The sequence below is a fragment of the Falco cherrug genome, chromosome 1 (genome assembly GCF_023634085.1).
Source record: "Falco cherrug isolate bFalChe1 chromosome 1, bFalChe1.pri, whole genome shotgun sequence".
NCBI classification, from domain to species: domain Eukaryota; kingdom Metazoa; phylum Chordata; class Aves; order Falconiformes; family Falconidae; genus Falco; species Falco cherrug.
Genome location: NC_073697.1, coordinates 21,301,328 through 21,327,036, shown reverse-complemented (window position 1 = coordinate 21,327,036; position 25,709 = coordinate 21,301,328). Strand labels below are relative to the sequence as shown.

The 25,709-nt window shown below is 39.3% G+C and overlaps 1 protein-coding gene across 2 annotated transcripts in view; it reads left to right on the top strand.

The window, feature by feature from the left end:
- Positions 1-25,709, top strand: part of LOC102052020 (bifunctional heparan sulfate N-deacetylase/N-sulfotransferase 3) — a 70,108-nt gene that overhangs the window by 25,274 nt on the left and 19,125 nt on the right. For both annotated transcript variants that reach the window (XM_055698618.1, XM_055698616.1), the window contains exons 3-6: positions 4,682-4,769; positions 8,401-8,555; positions 12,175-12,360; positions 15,035-15,163. In XM_055698618.1, the coding sequence (XP_055554593.1) occupies positions 4,682-4,769; positions 8,401-8,555; positions 12,175-12,360; positions 15,035-15,163 (558 nt within the window). The remainder of the gene's footprint in view (positions 1-4,681; positions 4,770-8,400; positions 8,556-12,174; positions 12,361-15,034; positions 15,164-25,709) is intronic.

The following is a 25,709-nucleotide window of genomic DNA, read 5'->3' as shown; positions in this document are numbered from 1 at the left end:
GCTAAGTTCTTCAGCAGCCTTTCAGTAGGAAAACAGTCGTAGCTATGCTGGCATGACTACAGAAAGAAGTCATAGTTCCTCTTCAGTGAAGCAGAGTTCAACAAAACATTCTTGAATTCTTTGTTTCATCAGCCAAGGTGTTTGGGCCTGAATGTTTTTGTTGGTGCTGAAGAAATTGCTATTTCTTCATTCTGTCTACTGAAGACAGGCTGACACTTGTGACTTCTCTGTGACAGACTATAAAATGAAATCATATAAAGAAATATTGGAGGATGGGATGCAGGGTGGTTTCCTGGAGATGGAAATGGGAAGCAAGTCTGGCGAGACGAGTTTTATCCTTGGCTCTACTGCTGATTTACTTGAGCAGGAGCTTTTGACAGCCTGTGTCATCTGTCTGTGCCTCTGTCCCATATGTAAGGTGAGAAAAATCGAATAAAACTGCTTGCTTTGTAAACAAAGTTGATATTTCTGAATGAAAATTGATTAAAAGAGCTAAACATTACGGTTGTTGAGAAAGAAAGAGGCCATCTATACAAAGGCAGGAATTTTCATACATTTCCATTGCACAGATATTTCAATTGAAGAATAACTCTCATGGTTCCTTGTGTTCCGTTTATGATCTTAGAGTCCATTTTCTCCTAAATTCTCAGTTAGTTGAGATCCCAGTGGCAATTACAGCAGGTTATGTTTGCCGAGGTGTTTCATCAGAAATTAAATAGAAATAACGTCAATGGGATGGTGCTGATTAATCTGAGAATCTGGCTTTATTTACAACATACCTGATTTCTTATATTCCTTTGTTATGCTATAAACTTGTCAGATGCAAGGATTGAAAGAGCTGTGTTGTTTTGCTGTCAGGATAACTTTTGTCTATTCCTTGGATTGTAACAGGGCCTTTTTCTGAGATTTTTTTAGACTTTTGGTGAAGAAGGGGGTCTTTCATCATGTGTTGCATTCTAAACTGGACAGTTTTTTAAAGATAATCTTCAGTACTAGTGTAACATCTCACACAGATATCCAGAGGGACTGTTCATAAACCAGTCATAAAATATACAGAAAATATCACCAGCTTACCTTCAGCATATAAAACAGCATTTAGAAATGAAATTTCAGGTTTTTCGTCCTCCTGCTTTTCTCTCTTTCTGATAGAAGCTCACAGTAATAGGCCCTGCCATCTGCTACTATATATTTTTCATGAGTTTTAACATTTTGTTTTTAGAACCTGAAAGATGAGTAAAATGTCAAGTCACCCAGAAAATAATCATAGGCATGACAACTCAAATGTTATCTCAGCTTGTCTGTACAAGAAGTGGTTCACAGCAGGTCTGTGCCCTCCCTCGCTGCAGACAGAGCAGGTGAGCAGGTGCGCCCTTGGTATTATCTGATACATTTTTGAACACCACAAGGCTTTCACAGAAAATCTCCTGTTGATTTTTATGAGAGTAATGTAGGAAAAAAAAACAACAAACCAAAACCAATGGCATAGCTTTCAAAGTTCTTTCTGTAGAAAGTGAACTTCCAATTTCCTTTAGTTTCCTGTTACTTGGAGTGTGTTATTGTGACTGCTGGCCTAAATAAAATGCCACTACCAGGCAGTCATTGAGGTGAGAAGGTGGTAACTATACTAGCAAAATTAATTCCCAGCAAAGAATAAACTCTGTGTTGCATTATCATAGAAATGCCATGGGCTTCTTGCTACCCTCCTCCCATTTGCAGTCCTGGGTTTGCGGCTCTCCCATCAGCCCTGTGGCTGCAGTAGGCCAGGGGGGTGCAGCAAAGATCTCCTGCCAGGTTGTATTTCTCTGGCATTTCCAGCTGCTCTTCGTTTTTCCCATTGTGTTTATCCATCATGCTGAGATTAGACTGGAGCTGAAAAGCTGAGAAGATGTTAAAAAGGTACAGAGTAAGACCTTCAGCTCAAAAAATGCTCACAGTTCTGCTCTGGTGGGGAAGAGCTGCGCAGCCCATTCATGCCGCCTCGCTGTCAAGCTGCACTCACATCTCTTTCATTCGACAGGCGTAAAAAGTGTATAGCCATATCATTTGCCTCCTACATTTTTAACCATGCAAAGATAAAGTTATTTCATTGAATAGGTTCCTAGCAGCTCAAGGATGGTTTTCATAATAAATCCTCAGCAGATTTGCTCCCTTTCATTAGAATAAGAAGTCTCTTCAGCGATCTTTGCACTCAGCCTGTGCAAAAGCCCTCATTACAGTGTTGCAAGATTTTTCTGTCTTAATACTCCACTTCAGAAGTCCTGAGCTTGTTTTCAATTATCTCCATTCTGTGCTGTATTTTACTCATCCCTTTAGAAAGTCCCTTGTTCACACGACATTTTTCAGGCTTTCGTGAAAGAAGATGATCTTCACCTTACTCGTACTGTTCTTTGAAACGCCTGCACTGTTGTTGCTGGAGCTACGCTGCAGGAGAAGACAGTGGGAGAGGCAAGTTACTTCCAGATCTGAGAGGACCTTAATAGGAGGCAGAAAAGTGATGGTGCTTTCATAGATGTAGTTTTGTGATTCATATATGTTGAATGAATCCACTTAGGCATAATGTTCTGCTCTGCCGATGTGGTGAAGGTGGCAAGTACTGCTGATGATTCTAAATTGAAACGATCCGGGTTTTGTCAGCCATGTCAGCAAAACTCAAATTTGCACCCCACCGGGATGGGGACAACTGAGTGTACTGCCGCTGCCCATGAGCTCCCTCCGGTACCAGCTTCCCGGGCCGGCCAGAGCGCCGAGCTTGGCGAGCTGACCGACCCTCCCAGGCCAGGTGGCGGAGGAGTGGAGAGCGGCTGTGCTCCCGCAGGGCCAGGGCGGAATGCTGGGCTCTGGAAAGGGAGTGCTGGGACAGGCCGGCACGGGGCAGGGGCTGTGGCCATGGCCCATGGCCACCCCTCACCGGGAACGGGAGCTCCACTGGGCCTGCTGCCATGGCCTCTCCAGGCTGGCGCGCAGGGGGGAGCCCCTGCTGCTGGCACCCTTTGCCTTTTGTCACTGTGCTGGTGTAGGTTTGATAGTGTAAGGAAATGAGCTTGACAGAGCTTGTGGCTGGAGTTCGTACTGTTATTAGAACCGATAGAGATGAGCCCTGGAAAAGAGCTGAAGAAGAGCTCGTACCCCCAAAAGTTTCTCTGATAAGGCGGGTATCGCCTCCTTCTGTAAAATGGGTCATGTTGTAAGGACACGTGTAACTCGCCCATGCTATGCCTGTGTCTAAAGCAGGGCTCAACTTCTGTGCTAACATTTTATGGTCATTGGTGTTCCGTTTAAAAAAATAATTGTAGACAAATCACTTGTATAAAGAAAATGTTCAAAGAAACTGTTATTAAAATTACTGGCTCATGTTTTGCAGGGCACCAAATTGTCATTGAATTTCAAGAGTAGGGAGCCTACTAGACCTTTAAATCTTTGAAGATCTCCAGTTACTTTAATCTTTTTGTGCTTTTAAATACATTCCCCTTTCATAACATGCGTAGTTACTCATTTCTGACAATAGTAATGCTTTTAATTACTTTTTTTAAATCATTGTGCTATAACATATGTTGACTTTGAAAATTCTTTTATCACCTTTGACATATAAATACTTCCCTTACATTCAAAGCTACTGCATGAGTGCCTGTCTCCAAGAGTGCACATGTGTGTGCGTGCTGTAGCCGGCCGTACACTTCTGCTGTGTTGTGTGCAGCATCACAAATCTCCAAAGAGTCCAATGTGTTCATAAATTACCAACTATCAAGTGCTCAGTTAAAGGCAGGCTATTTGGAGAAATGTGCAATCAAAGTCTCATTTTAGAGGAGTCTTTTTGCTCTTTTGTTTTGTTCTTGCCTTGCAAAGTTTTATTTTGCGTTGAAGAGCTAGGTTTCTTTGTTACACCTGGAAAACGGAGGGAGCAAATAGCAGCAGAGAGTAAGAGCTTGGGAGATAACTCCTGCAAATAATATGTAAATCTTGAGAGCAACAAATCAAGAAGACCAGACTGAAATCAGAGTGAAGCTGTATCTGATGAATAATAGCTTTCCTCTTTCTTCCTACATGCTATTTTTTTGTTTGTACTAATTTAGTGCAAGTACATGTATGCTGACAGCCAGTATGCTAACTGTCTGAGAAATGAGTCAGAACTTGGGTGAATTTAGGATTAAGTTCTTTGATGTAGAATAGGCTTCATCTAGCTTCTTTTGGTCTTTCTGGGTGTGGGGTTTTTTTCATTGCCAGTAGTTTTGAAACACGACTTAAATGCTATGTATGTACTTGACCAGATCTAGAGAAACATAATTCTAATAGATGCTGTTCACCCTAGAAAATGGAGCACAAGAGATCTGAATTTCATTCCTGGCTGTGTCCCAGGTTTACTGAGTAATCAATCAGTGGAAGGTCTTTTGTCTGGTCGGTGCCTTTGTTTTCCTATCCCATGGTTCAGGGGGTAAAACAGTATTTAACAGCTGGGCACCTTTATAAGGAAAATGATGGAGTTTGCATGCTGTCTTTAATCTTTATATGGTAATGGAAATACCTGTTACTTGTTTGTCATATATAGAGAGCTGTTTTTAAATAGCAAAACCAATTGAAAAGATGTGTACCTGTAAATATATATATATATATTGTTATATTACATTTCTGTGTCAGGTGTGTGTTCTGCAGATATGTTTATATGGTGGGTTGTGTTTTTTTTCAGGCCCTGCTTGACACTCAGAATCTTTTGAGAGCTCAGATTACAAATTTTACTTTCAACCTGGGATTTTCAGGGAAGTTTTATCACACAGGTAAGAATGAAATACTAAAATCAATTTCATTGTGATGGTGTTTTTTGTAAATATGAGGGAAGTAGGAAAGTAGACTTGAGGGTCTGAGTAGAGAAAAGAGTTTCCTTCGTAACAGGATAACTAAAAATTCAAATTGTTCCTTCTTCCAGATTGCTTTGGGACATGCATTTCTGCAATTTGCAAATCAAATTTTTCTCCTAAAGTTATTATACTTGATTAACCTTTTGTTTGAACTGTAGTCTGTCTGGAAATAACCACATAGGTAGAGTCTGTAACATCTTTTTGCAGCAGCATTTCTCTTTTAAAACAAAAAGAAAAGAAAAAAGGTGCTCATTCTTTGCATAATAGTCCAATAAATAGAGCAATGATGTGGAAGTAGGAGAGCCAGGCTGTAGTTTCTAAGGGAGAGACTAAGCCCTCCAGAGAAGTGTACTGTCAGACCATATATGAAGTGTCCTGAAAAAGAGGAATGTTCCTCCTCCTCCTGCAAGCTGGGACATGCAGAAGCCCAAGAGTCACAGGGCCAGGAGGAGAGCTTGCAAGAAGCATTTCAAGCTTGGGTTGACAGCTTTGTGTAGGGGTTCTACACATTACATGTGTGTCATTGGATAACAGTAACATCCGTCCTGAGGGTGGGATAAACACATCTCTTACCATTGCTTTATAATTTCATTCAATTTGAGCTAGCTCAGATGCTCACTACAGAACCTCTCCCAGGAAACAGTGAGAGGGAGGCAGATAGAATAGGTGAGCTGGATTTTTCTCTGCATCCATTTCCTGAGCACACAGAATTTAGGTGGTGATTTTAAGTGAGCAGGAGCATCTGGGATGAGACACCTGTCGTTCTAGTAAGCTGTGATGCCTTCATTAGGTGCAGGTGTAGAACATATTGAATTCTTCTTCCCTTGCATTGAAATGCAGTTCCTTTCATCCTGTTGTTGAGTGGTAAATTCCACCGATCAAATGAAATTTCCCGTTGACTTCACGGAGAGATCTGTTGAGCTACTACAGTTTATCCTTTTGGATACTTTAATCTCTACTGTAGAGATACAGTAATATATTACCCATTAAAATAATTTTATACTTCAACTGCTGTGGAAAAAGGCAGACATAAAAGATAAGCTATTAAATAGGATGTGATGTAGAAGAAAGAAGGTGCTCTCCACTGTCAAACAGGGAAAAAAAGACACAGGTGCAAAATAGGACAACAGCAGAGCCTGGAAGAGAGACAAAAGATAGCACAAGATAGTGTCATAGTTGAAGGATGTTAATATGGAAGGAGGGAAGTGAAGTGACATATTAGCTGAGACTAGGAACCAAAGGAGTTATTCAAAACCAGAGAAGGATATACAGAGCTTGAGTATGCTCGACAGTTGTGGAAATTACATAGCAGAGGGATAAGCATAACTTTTCCTGTGCTCGGTTGTGCACCTTGGTCAGTATTACTTATATTAAGAAGAGAAGAGGCAAGGAAAGAAATCTGTTATTTAGAGCTGAACAGCTGCAGAAGAAAGCGGCTGGGGCTGTACAGTCCCTCCACAGGTCTCTCTTGGGCTCAGCAGACTTCAGCTAGGCTTGGTACATGTCCAGGTTTCACCTCTGCAATCCCAGTGTCACCTGCACAGTTCAGAGAGACTAGAGGTGCCTTAATTTTTTTACATTCAGGACATCCCTTCCTCCTTCTGTTCCCATTCCTTCTTCCCCTTTCTTTTGCCATCAACATGGTCCCAACTGGCTGGTTTGTCACCAGTGTCTCAGCAGGCAGAGGTACTTTTCAGACCATGTCTTTTGCCTCACTTGACAGTTCAGATGCTTTGGAGGGGGACACGCACATGGGTTTCCTGGTTTGGGATGAGTAGGATTTAGCAAAGGTATTGCATGTTTGTAGTACAAACCAACCCAGTTACTGGCTGTAGACTCAATGAGTTGAGCCTGTGTGTGTGACAACCCATCCCTCGCTGTGGGTTTCTCCCTTTCTTGGTGTGGTTTCTTCTCCCCGATCTGGCTATCGCACGACCTTCAGGTGCTCCTGGCGCTTTCTTTGGTAGCATGTGAGCATCACACAGTGCCCTGTGGACTCAGATGGAGTCCTGAAGTCTAATGATCCTACAAATATTGACACATCGTTACCGATGTCTGCCCACATTTTTCATTCCCTGCTATAGTTCCCTCAGAGGTAATGAGGAATATAATTGCAACAGTGACGGTATGTCTGGCAAAGTTTGCTGAAGGAAAGGGGAAAAAGCAAAAGGCACATAGGGTTAGTGAGAGTATGACTGTGCAGATGCAGAGAGCATCGGAGCCAAATGTTTGGCTGGAAGACTGAAAAAGAAAAATAGATGTTACAGAATGATGAGAGAGAGAAAGGATTTGTCAAGTTGTATTGGTGGCGGGAGTAGGAATGATCTGAAAGGAAGGAAGCAGGTGGGCCATGGAGATGTGTTAAGCTACGGGCTGTCAGAGTTCAGCTCGTACGATCTTTATATGGCGGCCTGTGAAAGGCTTATTGACATTTGGCGGCCTTTGACAGAGCTAGCCTGTCATTAGAAGTGCCCTGGGACTAGGATAAATGGTTGGGCTTGAGGGCGAGGGGGAGGGGGAGCGGCCTGCTGTACCAGCTAGCGAGACCCTGACACCTCCCGTCCCCACGGGGCTGCCAGGCACCCAGGCTGACCCTCGGCGAGGAGCTAGCAGAGCTGCGGCAGGGCCCCAGTGCCGAGAGCGGCTTGCCGTGGCCCTTGGACCACCAGAACAACTGCTGGGGTGCTGGGGGCCAGTGGGCCTGCTGCCTGCCCCAGGGAGCCGGGGCTATCCTGGCCCATGCTTCTCACAGCCTGGGGACCCACCAGCACCAGGCTGGCCAGCTCGGGGGTGCAGGAGAGGCCCCACCGCTGCCCGATGCGCTGCTGTAGGTAGGAGGTGGGGAGAGCAGCAGGGCCCCAGTGATCCCGCTTCACTGGGGCTGTGCTTAGGGATGGCAGTGGGGCCTTATCCCTGCACTGCATCCTCAGGGGCAGGCGGGAGAGCATTGGGAAAGCTGAGCTCGGAGCTTGGGGATTAATGCTGGGAGCTCCAGCCACCCTGTAAGTCCCTTCAAAGACACAGATTCCTGGGAAGTCTGGAATAAGCCCCGACTGGAGAGGTAGGAATGAGTGGGGAAGAGCAAATAGTTGTATTCTGCATTATAATTTGAAAAGGCCACTGGAAAAAATACTTCCACATGTCAGATGTAACAAAAAGAAGATAAGTGTGATTGGGGAGTGAATTTAGTTTGGATAAGAAATACTAGAAGAGAGTTGCTAGCATTTTCATTCACACTCTGTATTGAACTGTCTCATATACCATTTATCCGATGCCATCCCTCAGCTACTGACATTACTGATACAGCACATGCACGTGAGGACAGTGCTGTAGCACGCAATCGAGATGCGGTGAAAACAGGGCACTAGGGCTTTTACTTGGCTGTAATTACTTCAGGAAAAGGAATATGGACTTGGACACATTTAAAATCCTCACTGCTTTTTAATGGTCACATTTTATCATGCCAGTTTCTTTCTTATATTTGCAAACATTTGTAAGAATATAATAAAAGTAGAGGCTTTACTTCAAAGATACTTTTTTTTTTCCCCAGGCACCGAGGAGGAAGATGAGGGTGATGACCTGCTGTTGAGGTCCGTGGATGAGTTTTGGTGGTTTCCCCATATGTGGAGCCACATGCAGCCTCATCTCTTCCACAATGAGTCGTCACTGGTGGAGCAGATGATCCTCAACAAAAAATTTGCCTTAGTGAGTTAAATTTTTACATTTTATATTTAATTTAGGCATTCAAAAACCATTACTCTTATTTTGTTGGAAAATCAGTCCTTGTGGAATTTGTTTTCATCTCAATGATTTGGAAAAAAAAAAAAAAGTTATGAAAAAGTGCTTTTTGCAATCATGCTGGTTTGTGCTATGAACATTTTGTTTCTCTGAATTTTGTATTTCCTTCTCCATTAAATGTTAATTTATTTTATTACTTTATGAAAAATGCTGAATGGAAAATTCTTTCAGAATGAAGAATAAATATGTTCCTATCTTCAAAAGTCAATATAGATAAAAATTCTTCTATTTCAATATTTTTCTACATAATTTTTTTTCTAAATAACCTATTGTTTAGAATAGGAAAAACCCAGTTTACTGAAAGAATAAATACTCTGTCAAAACATGTCAAATGACTTTATGAAAACACTGCATGTTAGGATTAACTAATCATACCACATTTTCGAAAGGGTTTTCTGCAGTGATACCTATTAACATCTTCTATATTCCTTTTGGATCGGCATTACAAAAACTTGTTTTGAAAAGTATTGCCTTTACTAATTATTTATTCACAGTAAAACTCTGAAAAAAAATGTTTTGGTGAGAATGTAAGAAGAACAAAACCAGATTTTTAGGTCTGAGGATACTAGAGAAACAGGATTACCTTTTCTCTACAGTTAATTTCATGCAATGATATGTATTATTTGTCTGAAGAAATGGTGCAATGCAAAGACATAAAGAAGTGTTATATCAGAATATCTCAGCAAACGTTACTTGTTTGCTGAAATAAATACATCTACTCTTCCAACAGCCTAGTTTTACTTCTCCCTTTGCAAAATACACTGGTTGCTCTTCAGCTGGAAGGTAATGATTTAGTTACTTGAAAGAGCAGCAGAATTTGCAATACCAGAACAGAAAAGTGTGCACTTATGGCCATGTGTCAGTGACTGGAGGAAGAGGAGATAGACCTAGAATATCAAGCAATTAAAATTTGTATTTGAAAACTTTGCTTTTAAGTAAGATGTATGCATTCTTTCAACCAAAGATTTTACCAGGTTTACAGTAAACTGTAGTTGTACTGGGTACAGGCCAGCTCAATTTTAATGTTTCCTTTCAAGAAAGCATTTCAGTAGAAATGAGAATGATGAAAATTTAAAAATCAAGTGCCCAAAGTTCCCGTTTTTCTATGAATCTGTGTACTGTTGCAAGCTCCACTGGAAATTAGATTAAGTTCTTGTAGTTCCATTGTGGCCTAAGACATCCTCTGGGATTAGTCTACAGTATGTAACCATTAAGGTGTGTCGTTAGAGTCATTCATATTCAACCCTGTTTTAAGTAACTTCATGAATTTCCATTTTCTTCACTACTTTGAATGCTCTTAATACTGACAGATACCTTATATTAAATGTTTTTCATGTCTGAAGCTATGTATAGACATACAGACGTGAAGCTACTCATTATGTTTCATTTGCTTAAAGCATTTAAATTAATAACAAAGATAAGTATCCTGCTTTTTTGAAAGAGGCTGAAATTGCTCATGCCTCATGCATTACCAAACTGAATGTGTATATTGTGTGTGAAATGTGCAACTTGGGAATTACAGTCACTAAGAAATAACAGAGACACTAATACATTGAAGATGATAGGCTCATAATTAGAATGAAAGATTTTAATTACGTATTTATTACTGCATATTGTAAAACTTGAGGGGAAAACCCTTAAAAATCAGACATTTGTTTGTAGCTGAATGAAGGAGATGAAATGGGGCACTAGAGAATGCAATTTCTTACATGCTCTGTAAAGATTTTTCTTTCTAATGTTTATGCATGCCTAAGGGGGGTAGGAAAGGTAAAAGGAAGAAGAATTGAAATATCTGCCATGGAATTGAATAGTGTAAAGCTGTGTAACTGATGGCATATCCATTCTTTATCTCCCCACACAGTAAAACCAATAGGCCAGATCTTACTCATTGCTACTTTGCCAGATTACATAGTGCACCCCAGCTGTAAACCAGCAGACGACATACTCCCAGGGTGCAGCGGGGTCTCTGATGGGGTGTTTGGATCTTATCCGGGAATGCTACAGCCTTATGAGTATTCCAAAAGCTGCATCAGCCTCAGGGTGGTAAAATCTTGTGCCCCATTATGTGTGCCATAAATTGCTAAAAGGAAATAGTAATTTCACCAGTTTTTTTAAATATAGAAAAATTAGGGTTCTTGGCTGTGATTAAACCATACCTGTCTGTTACACATGGTGTTACACCGGGTTCAAAATAGCCCTTTATTGAGGAAAAAATAGCTTTCTTCCCTTCCACACTTCACATCTTTAAAGTCTTATTTCCCATGGTTTTCCAGAGCAAAAGCAAATGCTGCTTTTTGTGAATTTGCTTTCTTTTGAGCTGGGAGTAAAGTTGTCATATTTAAATTATAACAGATAGGTCTAATACTGAATCCTGACCATCTGAGCTTTTCAAGTCATTAGCTTTCCTGCAGTAGTCCAGTCCTCCTCCAGAAAAGATGAGGACGGATGATTTTGCTAAGGTCACACACCCATTTTTATTTGCGATAAAACTTAGAGAGTTTTTCATATTCCTTAGTAACTAGTTTACTCAAAGGAAGAGACTCAAGTATCAACCAACTCTTACCTTTGTGCACAAAGTATAATTAGAAGACAGGGTGAAGATGACTATAGAAGCGCAAACAATCCAAAAAAAACCTTGAAATTCAAAGGTTGAGCAAAGGCAGCTTTCCTAAATCATTGCTACACAACATCATCTTATGGACAGTGTATTCTGCTAATCAGACTATCAAAGAAATATCTGCTATATACTGTTCCTTTGAAAAGTTACCTGAAAGGAAGGAGAAAAGGTGTCAAAATTTATTAGAGTATGTTGGAAACCAGAAACTGGAAACAAAATATATTGAATGTCAAGAGAAGGTAATACCAGCAAGATCAGTATGTAAACAAGATAAATGATAGGAGTCTGCAAAAATGGAAGATGTACCACAAAAGGGGTTAGTCTACGACATCTGCCTATTATCTTCAGAATTTTACAAGTGATTATCTTTCTCCTTTTTAAAAATGACACTAAAATGGTTAAGCTGGTTTCTGAATATGTTTTTATGTTTCAAGTGGACTAGAAAGGAAATGCAGTGACTGTGAAATTTGGGTAACAATCCATATAATGGTGTAGGGCCCATGTAGTGGAAATCACACTTTTGTTTGTAACTGTCAAAGGCTACCTATTCTGTTGAATATGTGCCAGTAGTTTCCTCTCTGAATTCTTAGTTTGTGAGCAAATTCCTTGCAAGAACTTGAAAGAAGTTTTCTGTTTAATGTAGATTGAAAAAATCAATGTAAAATATATCTAATCACTGTTCCCTACACTCTCATAAAAATATTGATTTAAAAGGCTTTTCTATTAAAATCCTATGTTTCTTCTGACCATGCTGCCTTCCGTCTCCTTTACATATCAGCATATTTTGATATCACCACTATTTGCATTTCAGACCAGTTCTTGAGCTCTCACAAACAAGGGATTTGAGAAGTGCCAAAGCATCAAATTTCTTAAGTTTTTGAAAGCAGTCATTGTTCTTTTATGTTTTAGGAACATGGTATTCCAACTGATTTGGGCTATGCGGTGGCTCCACACCATTCTGGAGTCTATCCAGTACATGTTCAACTTTACGATGCCTGGAAAAAGGTCTGGAATATCAGAGTTACCAGCACAGAAGAATACCCACATCTGAAGCCTGCAAGGTATAGACGAGGCTTCATCCACAAAAATATCATGGTGAGTTGTATTTATGATGTTCATATTACAACCACTCTACAGTTTTATGAACAATTTATTTTTGTGGAAAAGCACAGTATCCCAAAAGTTCACATTGTGAGAAGCAGATATTGCCATGCATAAGTAGCAAGATACATCTGACAGTATCTTGTTAATTAAAATCAGTCTGTTGCTGATGATGTTACTGCTGATGAAGGTGGCCTCCAGGCACACCAGTGTTAACACTTAACAGGCTGTTAACTGATCTAGCCCTGCTGTTAATACTGGTTTAGAGAGCTCAAGGAAAAAGTCAGCTTTGCATCTTTTAACAGAATATTATGAGTTAGATTTCTAGCAGGTTTTAAATTTGCATAGTTCCATTAACTGCGAAAGAGTTCTGCCAGTTTATGCCATGTAAGAATCTGGATCTTTGTGCATACAAATTTTTCTTCCATTTGATCAGTGCACGGTTGCCCTGATTTTGCTTCCTGACACACAGAGATGTGAGCTGTGCCTAGGCTGTGGGCGCAGGTGACCAGGCTGGATGCAGGTCAAACGCTCCAAAGGCTGGAGCAAGGGGGAGACACACACACCCCCAACACACCCCTCCAGGGTATGAAACCACTCTGTTGAGGCAGCCGCAAGTCAAATCACACACTTTTTTGGTATCGCATAATTCACAGCGTTGTTCACTGACAGCAGCGTTTGCCAAAAGGGGTTCTACACGGCTGATATGGAAGGTGTTAAGTTACAACTGCCTGGTCACCAGGATGCAAGCTATTTCTGGGTCCCGTATTGTTAATATTGTCTGAGAAGTGTTTCAAAATAACTTTCCAAAATGCTTGATGGAATGTTCTCGAGTAACTTTCTTCTGGAGCATGTAGGAGAGCGGTGAATGGGAGAGATCCTACTAGGGTGTGTACAGTGTTACACCTCTGGCTGCAAACAAGCAGTTTTGGAGAGGGTCAAGCGCCTTAGCGCAAGACTGCCACTCAGCATGTAACAGAATTCTGGTATTGTCCTCAAGTTACCACGGATACCACTTTTCTAAGCAGAATAATAGTATTTAAAAGTTTTGATCTATTTTTGGATGAAGCAAACTAAAATGATCTCCAGACATCCAGGAAAAAAATTGACACCGTACAGATTTGAGCTACAGTTTGTTCTCCTCAAAGCAATTGCTGCATGTAAAATAACAGGTTTGTGGATATGCTCAGGGGGCATGAAGGATTTGAGGCAGACTGACAGACTTTCAAAATCTCCAAAAATAAACTCATAAATTTTTGTTAAAACATGTCATTTGAAGACATGTAATAGGATTTAATACAAGGATGCTGGGGCCAAAAATCTATTTCCAAGCAAGAACAGTCATATAAAACCACCTGTTTTGGGTGTCTCAGGCTTTCAGTTCTCCAGGGTAAATGCATTAGAATTTTACATCTGTGGGCTTACAGTGATGAATACATTCAGTAATAAAATCGTTGTGTAAGATTTGCCAGAGCATTTCCCATCTAGTACAGCTTCATTGCCTGCCTCTGTGAAGAATTGTTCTCATATTTCACGATAAAATCCAAAGGTTTTTAAAAAGCATATACAAGTTTATAGCAAATGTATAAATTTCATACATTTTCTGACAACACAGTTTACCATCTGTGGTCCAGTATCCCATACATGACAGAAAGGATGCCGAGAAATTAAACTACAAGAAATAAGGAGTATTTACAAAGCCACAGTCTATATCAAGCAAGGGATTTGTATGCTTTAAAAGTTTAAGCTATCATATAATACATGTTCTAAATGGGAATAAAATGTTTGAAAACAATCCTAGTTTAAGAATTACACATAAACGTCAATACTCAGCTGATTATTTTCTATTAAAAATAGACAAAATACTCTCCAGTTAATTATTTTCTGAAGTTGATACAAAATATTTTGAAGTTCTACTGGAAAACCTAACTGCATTTATTAGTTCTTCCTATTCAAAAGACTTGTTCTTTACATGTTTTTAAAAATACTTTTGTTTATGCGGCTTTTTTTTGCAACTGGTCTTAAAAAAAACAGCACAGTTGAATGGGAGGCAGATCTTTCTTACAGTGTGAGCATTATCGGCAAAATTCATCATGTGTCAGTGTAGAATTATTACTGGTCGTGATGCCTGAGCCAAAAAAAAAATAATTGACTTTCGACTTCCAGTTTAAATTTACAACAAAGCCATCATTCAAATAAAAAGTAGAATTGATAAATAAAGCATAGACATAGTATTTCAGATTATGTTTCAAAATATTTTAACATTTTAGAAATATTTGTTGACTAGGTTTCAAATATTTGGTTTTAGGGTCAGGTGTTATGGACAAAATTAGTTTGAGGAAGTTGCTGAATTGTAACTTACTGATTGAGGTCGATCTCCAGTTTCAAACAAAACGTGATGAATTTTTGGACATTATGATTTCACTGATAATAAAAATGTTGTATTTTTCAGTAAGCACTGTTTATTGATCTGCCAGTCGATTAATTCAGCTAGATCTTAATTGATTTCTGGCAAAGTTGTGATGGCAAATCTACCCAGCAGTTATCACAAAGGAACATTATCAGTTATGTGTTGGTTACCTGGCATGTATCATTTCCTTAGAAGTATAAATATTTTTGTTTTGTGAATGTCTCTTACATCCTTCTTTTTTCCTTTCAATAAATTCAGGTGCTTCCTAGGCAAACTTGTGGTCTATTCACCCACACGATTTTCTATAAAGAATATCCTGGAGGCCCAAAGGAACTAGACAAAAGTATTCAAGGAGGAGAGTTGTTCTTCACACTGGTTCTCAATCCAGTAAGTACAGTGTAACTTTGAAATGTTTTTTAAAAAGTAGTTAAAGAAGTCACTGAATTCTTCAACGCTCATCAGCTGGGTCTCCGCAATAGTATTGATTAGTCACAGTGAGTTCTACTTTTTCAGTTAATTAATTTAATATCTAATATCATGTATGTTCTGTTAGTTGTACAAAGATAATCTCTATTCTTTTTCTGACAAGTTCTGTTAGTGATGCAGTAGTGTAAACCTTTCTTGTTCTTCCTTATTTTTGCATGAAATAAGAACCTTGAGTTTTAATTTTTAAAAGAGTTCAAGCATTAAGAACCGATACTACTAGCAGACAAGTATGTCAGATGAAGTCCATTTTCCTGCTTTGCCAAATTCATAATCAGAAATGTTGATAACATTTATTGGTTTGAGAAAGTTGCAAGCAAGGAGTGCTTGCACTTAAATCTGTTTTGAGAATTTTTAGTTGCTCTTTCATATCAGCTTCAAAGAAAAGATCCAAGTAAATGAACCACGCAATTAATACATCTGCCTAACCCTTCATTTATCTTTAATGGAAGGATAAACAAATGAGGCTATGAAACTATGGAATACTGACAGAAGAGAACAGTACAGTACTTCAGAATGGCATGGGATTAGGTCAATTGCATCAAAATTGACCTTTTAGACAAGCTTTTAGGTGAGTTTCTCATCTGAAGTCCAAATGAAACATACCAATAAAATTTACCCGGTTTATATAAATGTAATCACTAGGACTCATTTTTTCAGAAAACCAAAGGGAACAAAACATATTTCCACTCAAATACTTTGGAATAATAGCCTAAATATTTTTGTGCCCCTTATTAATCTTCCATAATTTAATGGAAATTCAAAGGAAAAAGGCTTCTGTCAGCTACTTCAGCAGTTTATATGCAGGTCTGTTTGTCAAGCCTCAAATTCTTTCAGGCTATAGTTTTGGTTCTTTCAGAGCAGTTCCTGTGTTTTGTTCTCCTTTTTAATGTTCACAGAGTGGAATTAGGGAACAAAAATTTCACTTCCTCAGCACACATGTAGTCTCTTCCAGAGAATGGCAGTAGTTCCAGTCCTAACTATGATAATATATATATTTCAGGCACAGTGTGTTAACACAGGTGAGACCTGCAAAATTATTTGGATGGATGCTATTGGCACCATAGCAATGCTTTGTCAATATATGATTTTAGCTAAGAGTTACTAGCTTAACAAATGAGACTTAGAAGAAGGCATAGTAACAACATTTTGAGTTAGGACAAACCATATTCCATATTGGAACACAGCCACAACTTAGCCAAAAACTATTTTAGGGTCTTAAAGAGTAGAGAAACAGCAAATTTTAATATGGATGCTGGAGGCATAAGCCTTTCAAATTAAAAGAATGAAGAGAATGGAGGGAAAGACAAGATAAGCAGTGAAACAATCATGATTATTGGTATTAATCATAGAAGTTTAATCGTGCCTGCCTACTTTTGATATATTAGAATTAGATCTTTGATTTATGCAGTGTAATGTAGACTGTGTGATCACCTGGTTCCGAGAAATGTGATGTCCCCAGTACAGGGTAAAAGAATAGGAGTTAAATATGCTGTTTTCTGAATACAACTGTAAATATTAGGCCAAAACTTGCCCAAGACAAATTATTGCAATTCCTTTAAAGAGTTCCTTTGAAAAGATGATGTATCTGGTTTTAAATATCTGCTTATAAACACTTTCTCAAGTGGTAAGCGTTAGCTTGGCATGTAATCAATTTAAAGATTAGGGTTTGCATCTTTGTGCTTTCTAAGTATTATGTGTATTTATACCATAATATGCAAGTCAGAGTTGGGCAAAGATTTAAACATTAAAGTGAAAACTAAGTAGCTTTAAGAATTTGTCTAATTATGAAGTGGTATTTTGGATTTCATAAGCTTTCTTGTGTTTTTATTAAAGTTGCTGGCTTTTCTTAATACAAAACACACAGCTTTTCAGAGGATGCAAAAATTGCGTTATGAGACATTTTCTAAACGTTATTTCTCACGATGCAAAAATAAGAAGAAACATTACCTGAGAATCATTACAATGTCAGCTAAATATTCTCAACAGTGAGTACATAAATATTTAGTTTCCAAAAATTGAAAATGGGAGTGTAAATTAAATGTAAATCTTAACACTACATGTTAACTTAACTAACAATGTAAATCCTCTGTTACATTTCCTGACTTAATTTGGGTAACTGGTCTTAATATAGTTTCTGAGGTGTAAATTACTAGGCTGAGGCTTTAGAAACAGAGTGCCCTACACTGAAATAAAAGCCCCTAAGAATAAAGCCCAAAATGTCTTTGTGGTTTGGTTGTAACGGTAGCTATTCACAAGAAAGGCTCTGCTTCCTTATCGTATGTGAGATCAACCATACTCGGCAGAATAAACCACAAAAAACCATGGGGCCATATGTGCATCTGTAAGCTTTTGACATGAGAACCAGCATTATTGCCCTGTTCCCAGGCTATTGTACGGTCCAAAGTCCTGCAGGCAAGAAAAGCATCAGGAAATCCTGCTCTGCAAGTGATCTCTGCTAGTTATATTTTATATGGGAACTAACGGTTGGTTTGTTGGAGTGGCTAGTCTTGTGGTTGGCCTAGCTGTATTTATGTGGTACACATTTATATCCTCACACTGCTGGTTCGATTGCCATCTGATGGTGGCTGTAAAGTGATCTTGACAGCTATGCCCGTTGTGTTCATAAGGCTTCTAGAATGCTGAAGTGCCACCAAGCTGAAATAGAGCCTAAGTAGTAATATAACACTCCACCTGCTCTTCCAGTAATATTTTTTATGTCTGTCTTCTGTTAAAGATCTTGCTGACTTCAGCGGCCCTTAGGCAAGATCGTGCTATATCAGGATCTTGCACAAAATGTTTTACAGGAGAAAAAAAAGGGAAAAAAAGGAAAAAGTAACCTTCAGTAACCCTGTATTACGAGTATACTGGCATTATATTCTCCACATTATTGGTTGAATAATTGACTTAGAGGAAGGTTGTGTGACTTGCACTGATCTAACCAGGGAATTCTTTAGCAAAGCCACAAGGAGAACATGCATTGTAGAAGTCTGTAGTGATTAGTATCTTATGCAGTTAGGCAGCTCTTTGCCTTAGTTCTACTAATTCACATTGTTGCTATTTTTAATAGCACTGTACTGACTTTAAAATATTTTAACAAGTATTTTTCCAGATAAACTTGTTAGAATCTTCAGTGACTTCAGATTCATCTGTCTCTGTCTGCAATATTGATTGAAGTTCTTGGATTAACAAAATTTCTGTTCAGTGTGTCTTAGAATGAAATCGTACCAGTCACCTAAATATGTCTTTTAAATGATAAAGGAAGTAAGCAATTAGAGTTTGAGATATATCTAGATATAGATATTTTGATGAGGTAGGTATAGACACTGCAATCATTTCTTCTCAGATTTGCTAGCAAATCTTTATCAATACTGACAAGACTATCAGTACTTCTGTACCACTCTGAAAATAATTAGACCTAAGAACCAAACCAAACTAAACATAGCTGAACTGAACATACCTTTATAAAGATTATTTGAACATTTCTTTGTCTGCCACTGTATATTTTACTCATCTGCAAGTAGGAACAGGCACACATATTGCTTCTTTATGAAAATATGTCTGTACTAGTTACTGATCTGTGCCATAGCCATGGTAGGTTGTTGTAGTTGATGTGGAACATGTGCAATAAAATTAGCTAAGTAAGACCTGAGACCAAAATGGTTCAAAAAGCACTGATACAATAAAGTTTTCAAAGACCTAAGTTGCAAATGAGCTTCTTTCAGCTTGCACATGTGTTGCAATGGATTTAAGTACCAAAACTTGATTAACTGAGTAACTAAGGCTATCTGTTGCAAAACTGTTTGATATGCGACAGTACTGTTCAATCATTAACAGGAACATAACAAATCTGACTGTCTTGGTGAGTAGCTATGCTTGTTACGATAATACGTATACATAAAGGCCATACGCCCTTCATCTTTCCAGGAAAGGTAGAAATTGTGACTGGAAGAGGATTCTGCTAAGGACAGCACTGCATACTGCAGCATTTTCTGTCCTGATGTACATGTTGTCCCATGAGAGCAGCTATTAGAGCAGCTATTGTCAGATGAACACTTGAAATTCTCACCTGTCCCACAGGGCTGATGGAGGCTGTGGAGTAAGAGGCAAGCAAGTTAACAGCACTTGTTCTCCTTGAGGCTGCATGGGCAGCCACCTATGTTGACACAAACGGTGTGTTAGCTTACTCAGTGCTACACAGACAATAGGAATATGAGTTCACTGTTCTATGAAATAACTTGCTTATAGTTAAGCCTGTTTTTAAGGTGTTACTGTGAACAGCACATTATATCACAGTAACAGAAGAGAAAGGTTCCTGTCTGTGAGTTTGTTGATTCGGATTCCAGGGAATGTACAAAAATCAATAATCTTAACGTAAATCTGCACATTTTGCACACCAAAGTCAGTAGGATTTTTCTCATTTCCTTCCATTTGTCATTCCTATTAGTGGGATAATACATAGGTATATCCATGTTCCTTATTCTTTAAGGCATTGACACGCTGTGGAAGGAATAGAGTTGAAAATAATGCAGAGTTGTGTAATGAAGATGTGGAAATCCATGGTACAGGTCCATCCAGAACAGTCTGCAGACTCAATCTTATGTGCAGAACTGGAGGCAGTTGAATGAAGAGAACTGTGAAGGACTGAGGAGGACTCAAATTTGAAGAGAAATCAAAATGATCAAGATTGATTATATTTGAAAAGAGATAAAAAACAGAAACAACTATGAAATTGCATGAAGAACCTAGACAATGAGCTCGTTAGCTGTCTTGAAACAGAAAACCAGAGGATAGCCAATTAAATGAGGATGAGAATTTTAATGAGAACTGTATCATGATCTTCCTCCAAAGTAGTGGTTTTGACGTGAAGAACTTACCAAGATTTGAAATACAGAATTAAATTTGACTGGGTATTCTTGCCTGTAGTATCTGGTAATAACGGATTCCATGTATACTTCCGTGCTTTAGGTAACCCTTGAAAGCGGGGAGGACTTTCATAGAGGATTATTTTTCACGCATCTCCCAGGTGTAGAGTATCCTGTACTTTCCTCACGCGTATCTCTGATGCCATCTGTTTCTGTAGGCAGCATGCTGCACTAGATAAACAGAAAAAATGCAGGAGGGACATATTAGTTTTATTATATACACATATATATATATATGGAAAAGCTGACTGTTTTTCTAAGTGCAGAGTTTCAATAGGAAAATTCATGAAGCAGATCAACAATATGACATTGAGTATATCTCATCTGGTTTCTACCACTTCTTTAGATTTTATTCCTAAAGTCTATTCCAATTTGTTAATGTTTGGTTTAGTTTTCAAATGATGATGTGGAAGGTATATTTTTATTCTAAAATCCAAGTAATCTAGTAAACCCCATTTTTCTTAATACTAGGCTGCAACTTTGATGAGAGACATGGTCTAAAACAATACTGTATGCTTTTCCTTTTTCAGCAGCATCCAGTAGTAGAAGTTAAGGTGCCTCAGTTCATATTTGTAGAAGGCACACATAAGCCAGTCCTGAAATATCTGGAAGACACAGATCGGGAGCTTTGCTATCCTAAAAGATGAATGTTTAAGGGAAAACAATGGTTCATTAAGATCTTCTATACCTTTTCTGTCCCCAAGAAAAACAAACAGAGCAGAATACAGTAATTGCATTACATGCCCTTACATACACTTCCTTGCAAAGTACTACGTGTCTACAGATCTAAAGAAAAGGGAAAATGCCCTGTGGAGAGGAATTTGGTGAAAGCCTTCAAATGGTTGACAGCCCAACAATGAAACTAATGTGTAGCCAGCTGTGTTTTCGTCGTATGGTTACAGCAGTACTGATCAAGGCTGTTAACGGTTTAGGCCCTGTGTCGGATTGATCTTAAAATAATTGTAATCTTTGTACGCATTCAGTTCTAAGTATTATTTTCCTCTAATTTTTACCTCTCCCTAGTTACAGTGAGTAGACCTGCTATTAAGCTAATCGACTTGCAGCAAGGGAGAAATTATCTCCTTTAGCACTAGAAATGAGAGAATTTATGAGCATCAGCAGAACCTACTGTATCTTAATGTGACCCTGAATGAGATGAATAGTCAGGCTTTGGGACTACAGAGGAAAACAGAAAAATGAAGGCATCTTCCCTATCTGTCTCACTTCACACAACCTCATATATGATCGTGCTGAGTGTGAGAAGCAGGGAAGATAGCACCTGTGTTGAGAAGCACACTGATGTGCAGGTACCCCCCTAAGCCCTGATGTGTGGGGTTCGTCATAGGCATCCCATGGTAGCTATGTGAAGCAAGCTTTTTGGATGGTACTGCCAAGTGGGAAATTGAGTCACAAGGGTAACGAGCAATCGACAGAGAAAGGCAAAAAAAGTTTGTGCAACAGCTGAAAATAAACTCTGGTTTCCTGACTATCAGATTAATAATTCAGAACTACACCAAATACGTAGTTTTGTTTGATCCTATATATCTTCCCCGGTTCCATTATATCTGTAGTGGAGACAGTGCTATACACATCAAATTCAGCTAGTTAGCTTGGTGTCTTTGCAAGTGGGCAGATCCATGACAGCTGTGAAATGGGCAGGACAGCCTCAGAACAAAACAGGGAGTTGCAAGCTGGAATTTCTCTGTGGTGGAACCGAACACAGCTTTCCTGGTAGCATACAGGTCTAAAAGGAATATCTTTCAACTACTAAAAATACATATTTGAGCATAGACTGCAATCTAGTTCATTATTCTATCACTTTGTTAGTCTCATGGAGCAAGACCAGCTGTTACTGAGTCTTTGAATACCTGAAACAAAACTGTTCTGAGTAATGTGGAGATGGTAGCTGAAGTGCAGAGTGTGCACAATGCCAAATTAATTGGAATATAGGCATTCTGAGAGTTAGACATACTCTTGTGACCTGTAAACATTTGTTCAGTAGCTAAAATATCAGCAATAACCTAAATTGGTAATGCATCTGCTTAGTGCTTAGCAGAGATCATGTAATTAATTGTCAATCATAATTTAACTTCATTTTAAAGTGTTGTGCTTAACTCCATTGAGTTGGGAGGCCTCAGTGCACCCCTTTAATGCTGTTGCACAGATTGGAGGGTAACCAGTGCCCGTGACCAAAGTGCCTCGATGACTGGTTTAACGCTATGAATTTATTTAAGTTGGATTGCCTGCAATAGATTTATATACAGTAAAAAACAGGAAGGATGTGCCCAGTCTGCAAGAGATGGTTATTACCAGGTTTTTTCTTATAGCAACTCGTCGAGCTCCAGGTTGAAAATGCCAAAATAATAATAAATCTGCTTAACATCATCATTGTCACTGCAGGTCTCAGTCCTCCCTCCACTTCCCTGGTGCTTGGCCAAGAGGGTACAGCTAACTTGTGGAAAGGGAGCCTCCTCTCTGCGCTTGGGTTGCAGTCCAGCCCTGACAGCTTAGTGCAGTGGTCTCCAAAGCGAGGCACGTGCACCCCAGGGACCACGCAATATAATCCATCTAGGTGTGGGAAGAAAACGTTGGAATTTCAGTGTTAGAATTATATAATTTATAAATAAATATACATACACTGTGGATGCACGCTCAAAAAAATTTTACTAATAGGTGTGCGTGATCAAAAAGGTTTGGAGACCAGTGGCTTAGTGGACTCCTGTTCTACATGCTTTTTATTGTTCTAGAGGGTTTTGTGCTTCATTTGTTTCACTCTGCTGTAGACATCGCCACTTCTTTTCTTTCCTGCTTTATTACTGTAACTGAAGCCAAATCAAAAAGTCCTCCTGATGCTGTACACCATTAAGGAGGTATGAACAGGAGTATGAAGAAGAGTTAATAGTGAGGTATAAGTGCAACCTATTCATCTGCAAAATGTTTGTGTAAAATGGAGTTTGAATACGAAGCAAGGTACATTTTGCTTATTGGTATGCATGGAAGGGAGTGGGAATATCTACAGGCTGCCCAGCCCAAACTACCCTCTTTGCTGTTTTCCATCAGAACAGCTGGTCCTGCTCACCGTAAATCATTTCTGTCCCAAAGTAGAGAAGCTTCATAATTGACCCTTCCAGACCTTCACAGGGAGCTTGGTAAGAAAAAAAAAAAAAAATACCCTGGAATCCACTGTCCTTGAATGGTTCCTCTTGTCCCTGTCTTTCCGAAAACAGAGACCCCTTGACACCAGGTGGAAGAAGCCAGGAATACAACAGTGGCACAAGCCAGCAGCTGTAAGAGAGGCTTCTCGTGCTTGTGAATGAAGGGTAACGTCATTCTTTTGGGAGGCAGGCACCTCTGGTTTTGCCAGGAAAACAACAACTCTTATCAAGATTGTAGAAACTTAGTGAGTAGTGTCCTTACTGTATAATTTTAATAGGTGCAGCATCCTAATAGTGTTGATTTTGTAGTGATAAATATTTTTTTAAATACCCAGCCTGCTAAAATAACATCCATCACTAGAAGCTGGGTTAACTTGTTGCATATTTTTTCCTTCATTTTCTGTAAGTTGTTTGTCAAGCATCTATTGTTTCCTCTGTTCTTGATACATAAATTAGATCATGCTGGTTCATCTTTTCCTGGTACATGTGATTTAACAGCAGGAACTCAATCTCGGTCTCAACTCTAATTTGTTGACCTAGAAGCTATTGCCTCTAATTGGGAAGTGTTATTGTAGTAAGGAAATACACAGCCCAGAATGAGCATTCAAAAAGATAAAAGCTGTTTATCTGAGCGCTTGTCCTCATTTCCTTACATCCCTGCAGTACTAGTCAGAATCCCAAATAAAATCAGAGCTTGGGAAGGAGAGCAAAACAGAAGTAGCCCTCTGCCCTTTCATTCTGGGGAAGAGGGAGTGAGAAATGCTAAGGAGCAGCTGAAAGGAGCGGGTCGTACAGTTGCCTATAAGGCTCTGTGAGAAGGCAGAGTACAGGAAGGCACCTTTACTGCTCTGATCTGAAAATGTGTGGGAATGAGAAAGGAGCTGCTGCCCAGAGGCCAGATTTAGTCCCAAACCATCATTTTAAAAATTGTCTGCATTCCATTTCAGTCTCGTCATGAAAGATATTAAATCCTGTGGAGACTGTGCATTGAAGTGCAACCAAGATGATAGTTTGTTTATGAGGAACAGCTAAAAAGGGTGATCCTTCTTGCACTAAGATAAAGAAAATGCTGAGATGCCCTGAAAGAAATTATTTTGGAAGTTGGCTGGAAATAATAAAATCAAGTAAGTTCTTTTTAACTGAAAGGTAGGCTAAAATGCTTATTAGAGTAAATGTAAATCCATTCACAGCTGCTTCCCTTTTGAAGAAGGAATAAAGAAATACGTGAAGCTCTATTTGTATTCTGCAGCATTTCCCAGAGGTGCAAGGTTATTGAACAAATAGTGTTATTTACTAGGTCTAGTCTTCTGAGATGCCCACAAAGGATTCCTTTTATATCTCTTGGTATGTGGTTTCAAGAGAGTAAATCTTCAATAGCGTGGCATGCTAACTATTAGTTGGCACGGAAAGAGTAATCATTCTCATTAGTTAGAACTTGTTTGCATGAAACAGAATGTGTGTGATACAGCAAAACAAAGCAGTGTAACTCAGTATAGAAGGCAACAAGTAGTAACTGTGTTTTGTCTGGGTGTGAAACTGCACACCTGCAAAAGGAAGGGTAATTAATGGTAGGAGTTTCCGTCCTTCTGCACAGCTTGGTGGGAGGGCAGGGAAGCGGGTAGCAACACAGCATCCCTTGCAGCTGGGCCAGCGCCAAGGTGAAATCCCTCAAAATGGCACTTGAATATCAGTTTCTCCTTGGAACCAGGGAAACCAGAGGATCAGCTTATACGTCTCTCCCAGTGCTGTGGCTTGCGTAGCTGTTGTTGAGAAACTCGCAGGAACACCCCTAGAGTAGGAAAGAGTGGCTGGCAGGTGGGCACCACGTACCGTAAGCTACCTCTCATCAGCATCCCTGGTGTGCAGCACAGTCCAAGATCCTGCTCGGAGAAGTGTGACTGTGGCCATTGCAGCAATTTGCTCCGGCTAGCTACACAGGCTGCTAGCTTAGCCTGTAAAGATCTTTTGCAGCTAAAAGCAAGAGTAAGGGCAGATCGGGTGGATTAGGCCCTAGATCAGCAATATTTCATTGTTCTATGAAGCACAGGATTGTCCTTTGCTAATGTTACACAAGGATTGGTAGTGATTTTACTAGGAATTTGTTTGTACAGCACCAAAAGAAGGGGAAAAACTTTTGTTCATATTTTCCTGGAAGATAGTCTCAGCTATCTGTACTGTTTTTGATGCCGTATAGAGGTGAACGAGATCTTTTCTACAATGTAAAGTTGTATGTTGGATCATGTATTTGGTTACACAAAGTATGGACTCTATAAGACCTACCAGCATTTGATTATCTTTCTTTTTGTTGTAAATATTTAACCATAAAGTATTTGACATAAAAAAATAACCATAAATTGGGAACTAGGGTCT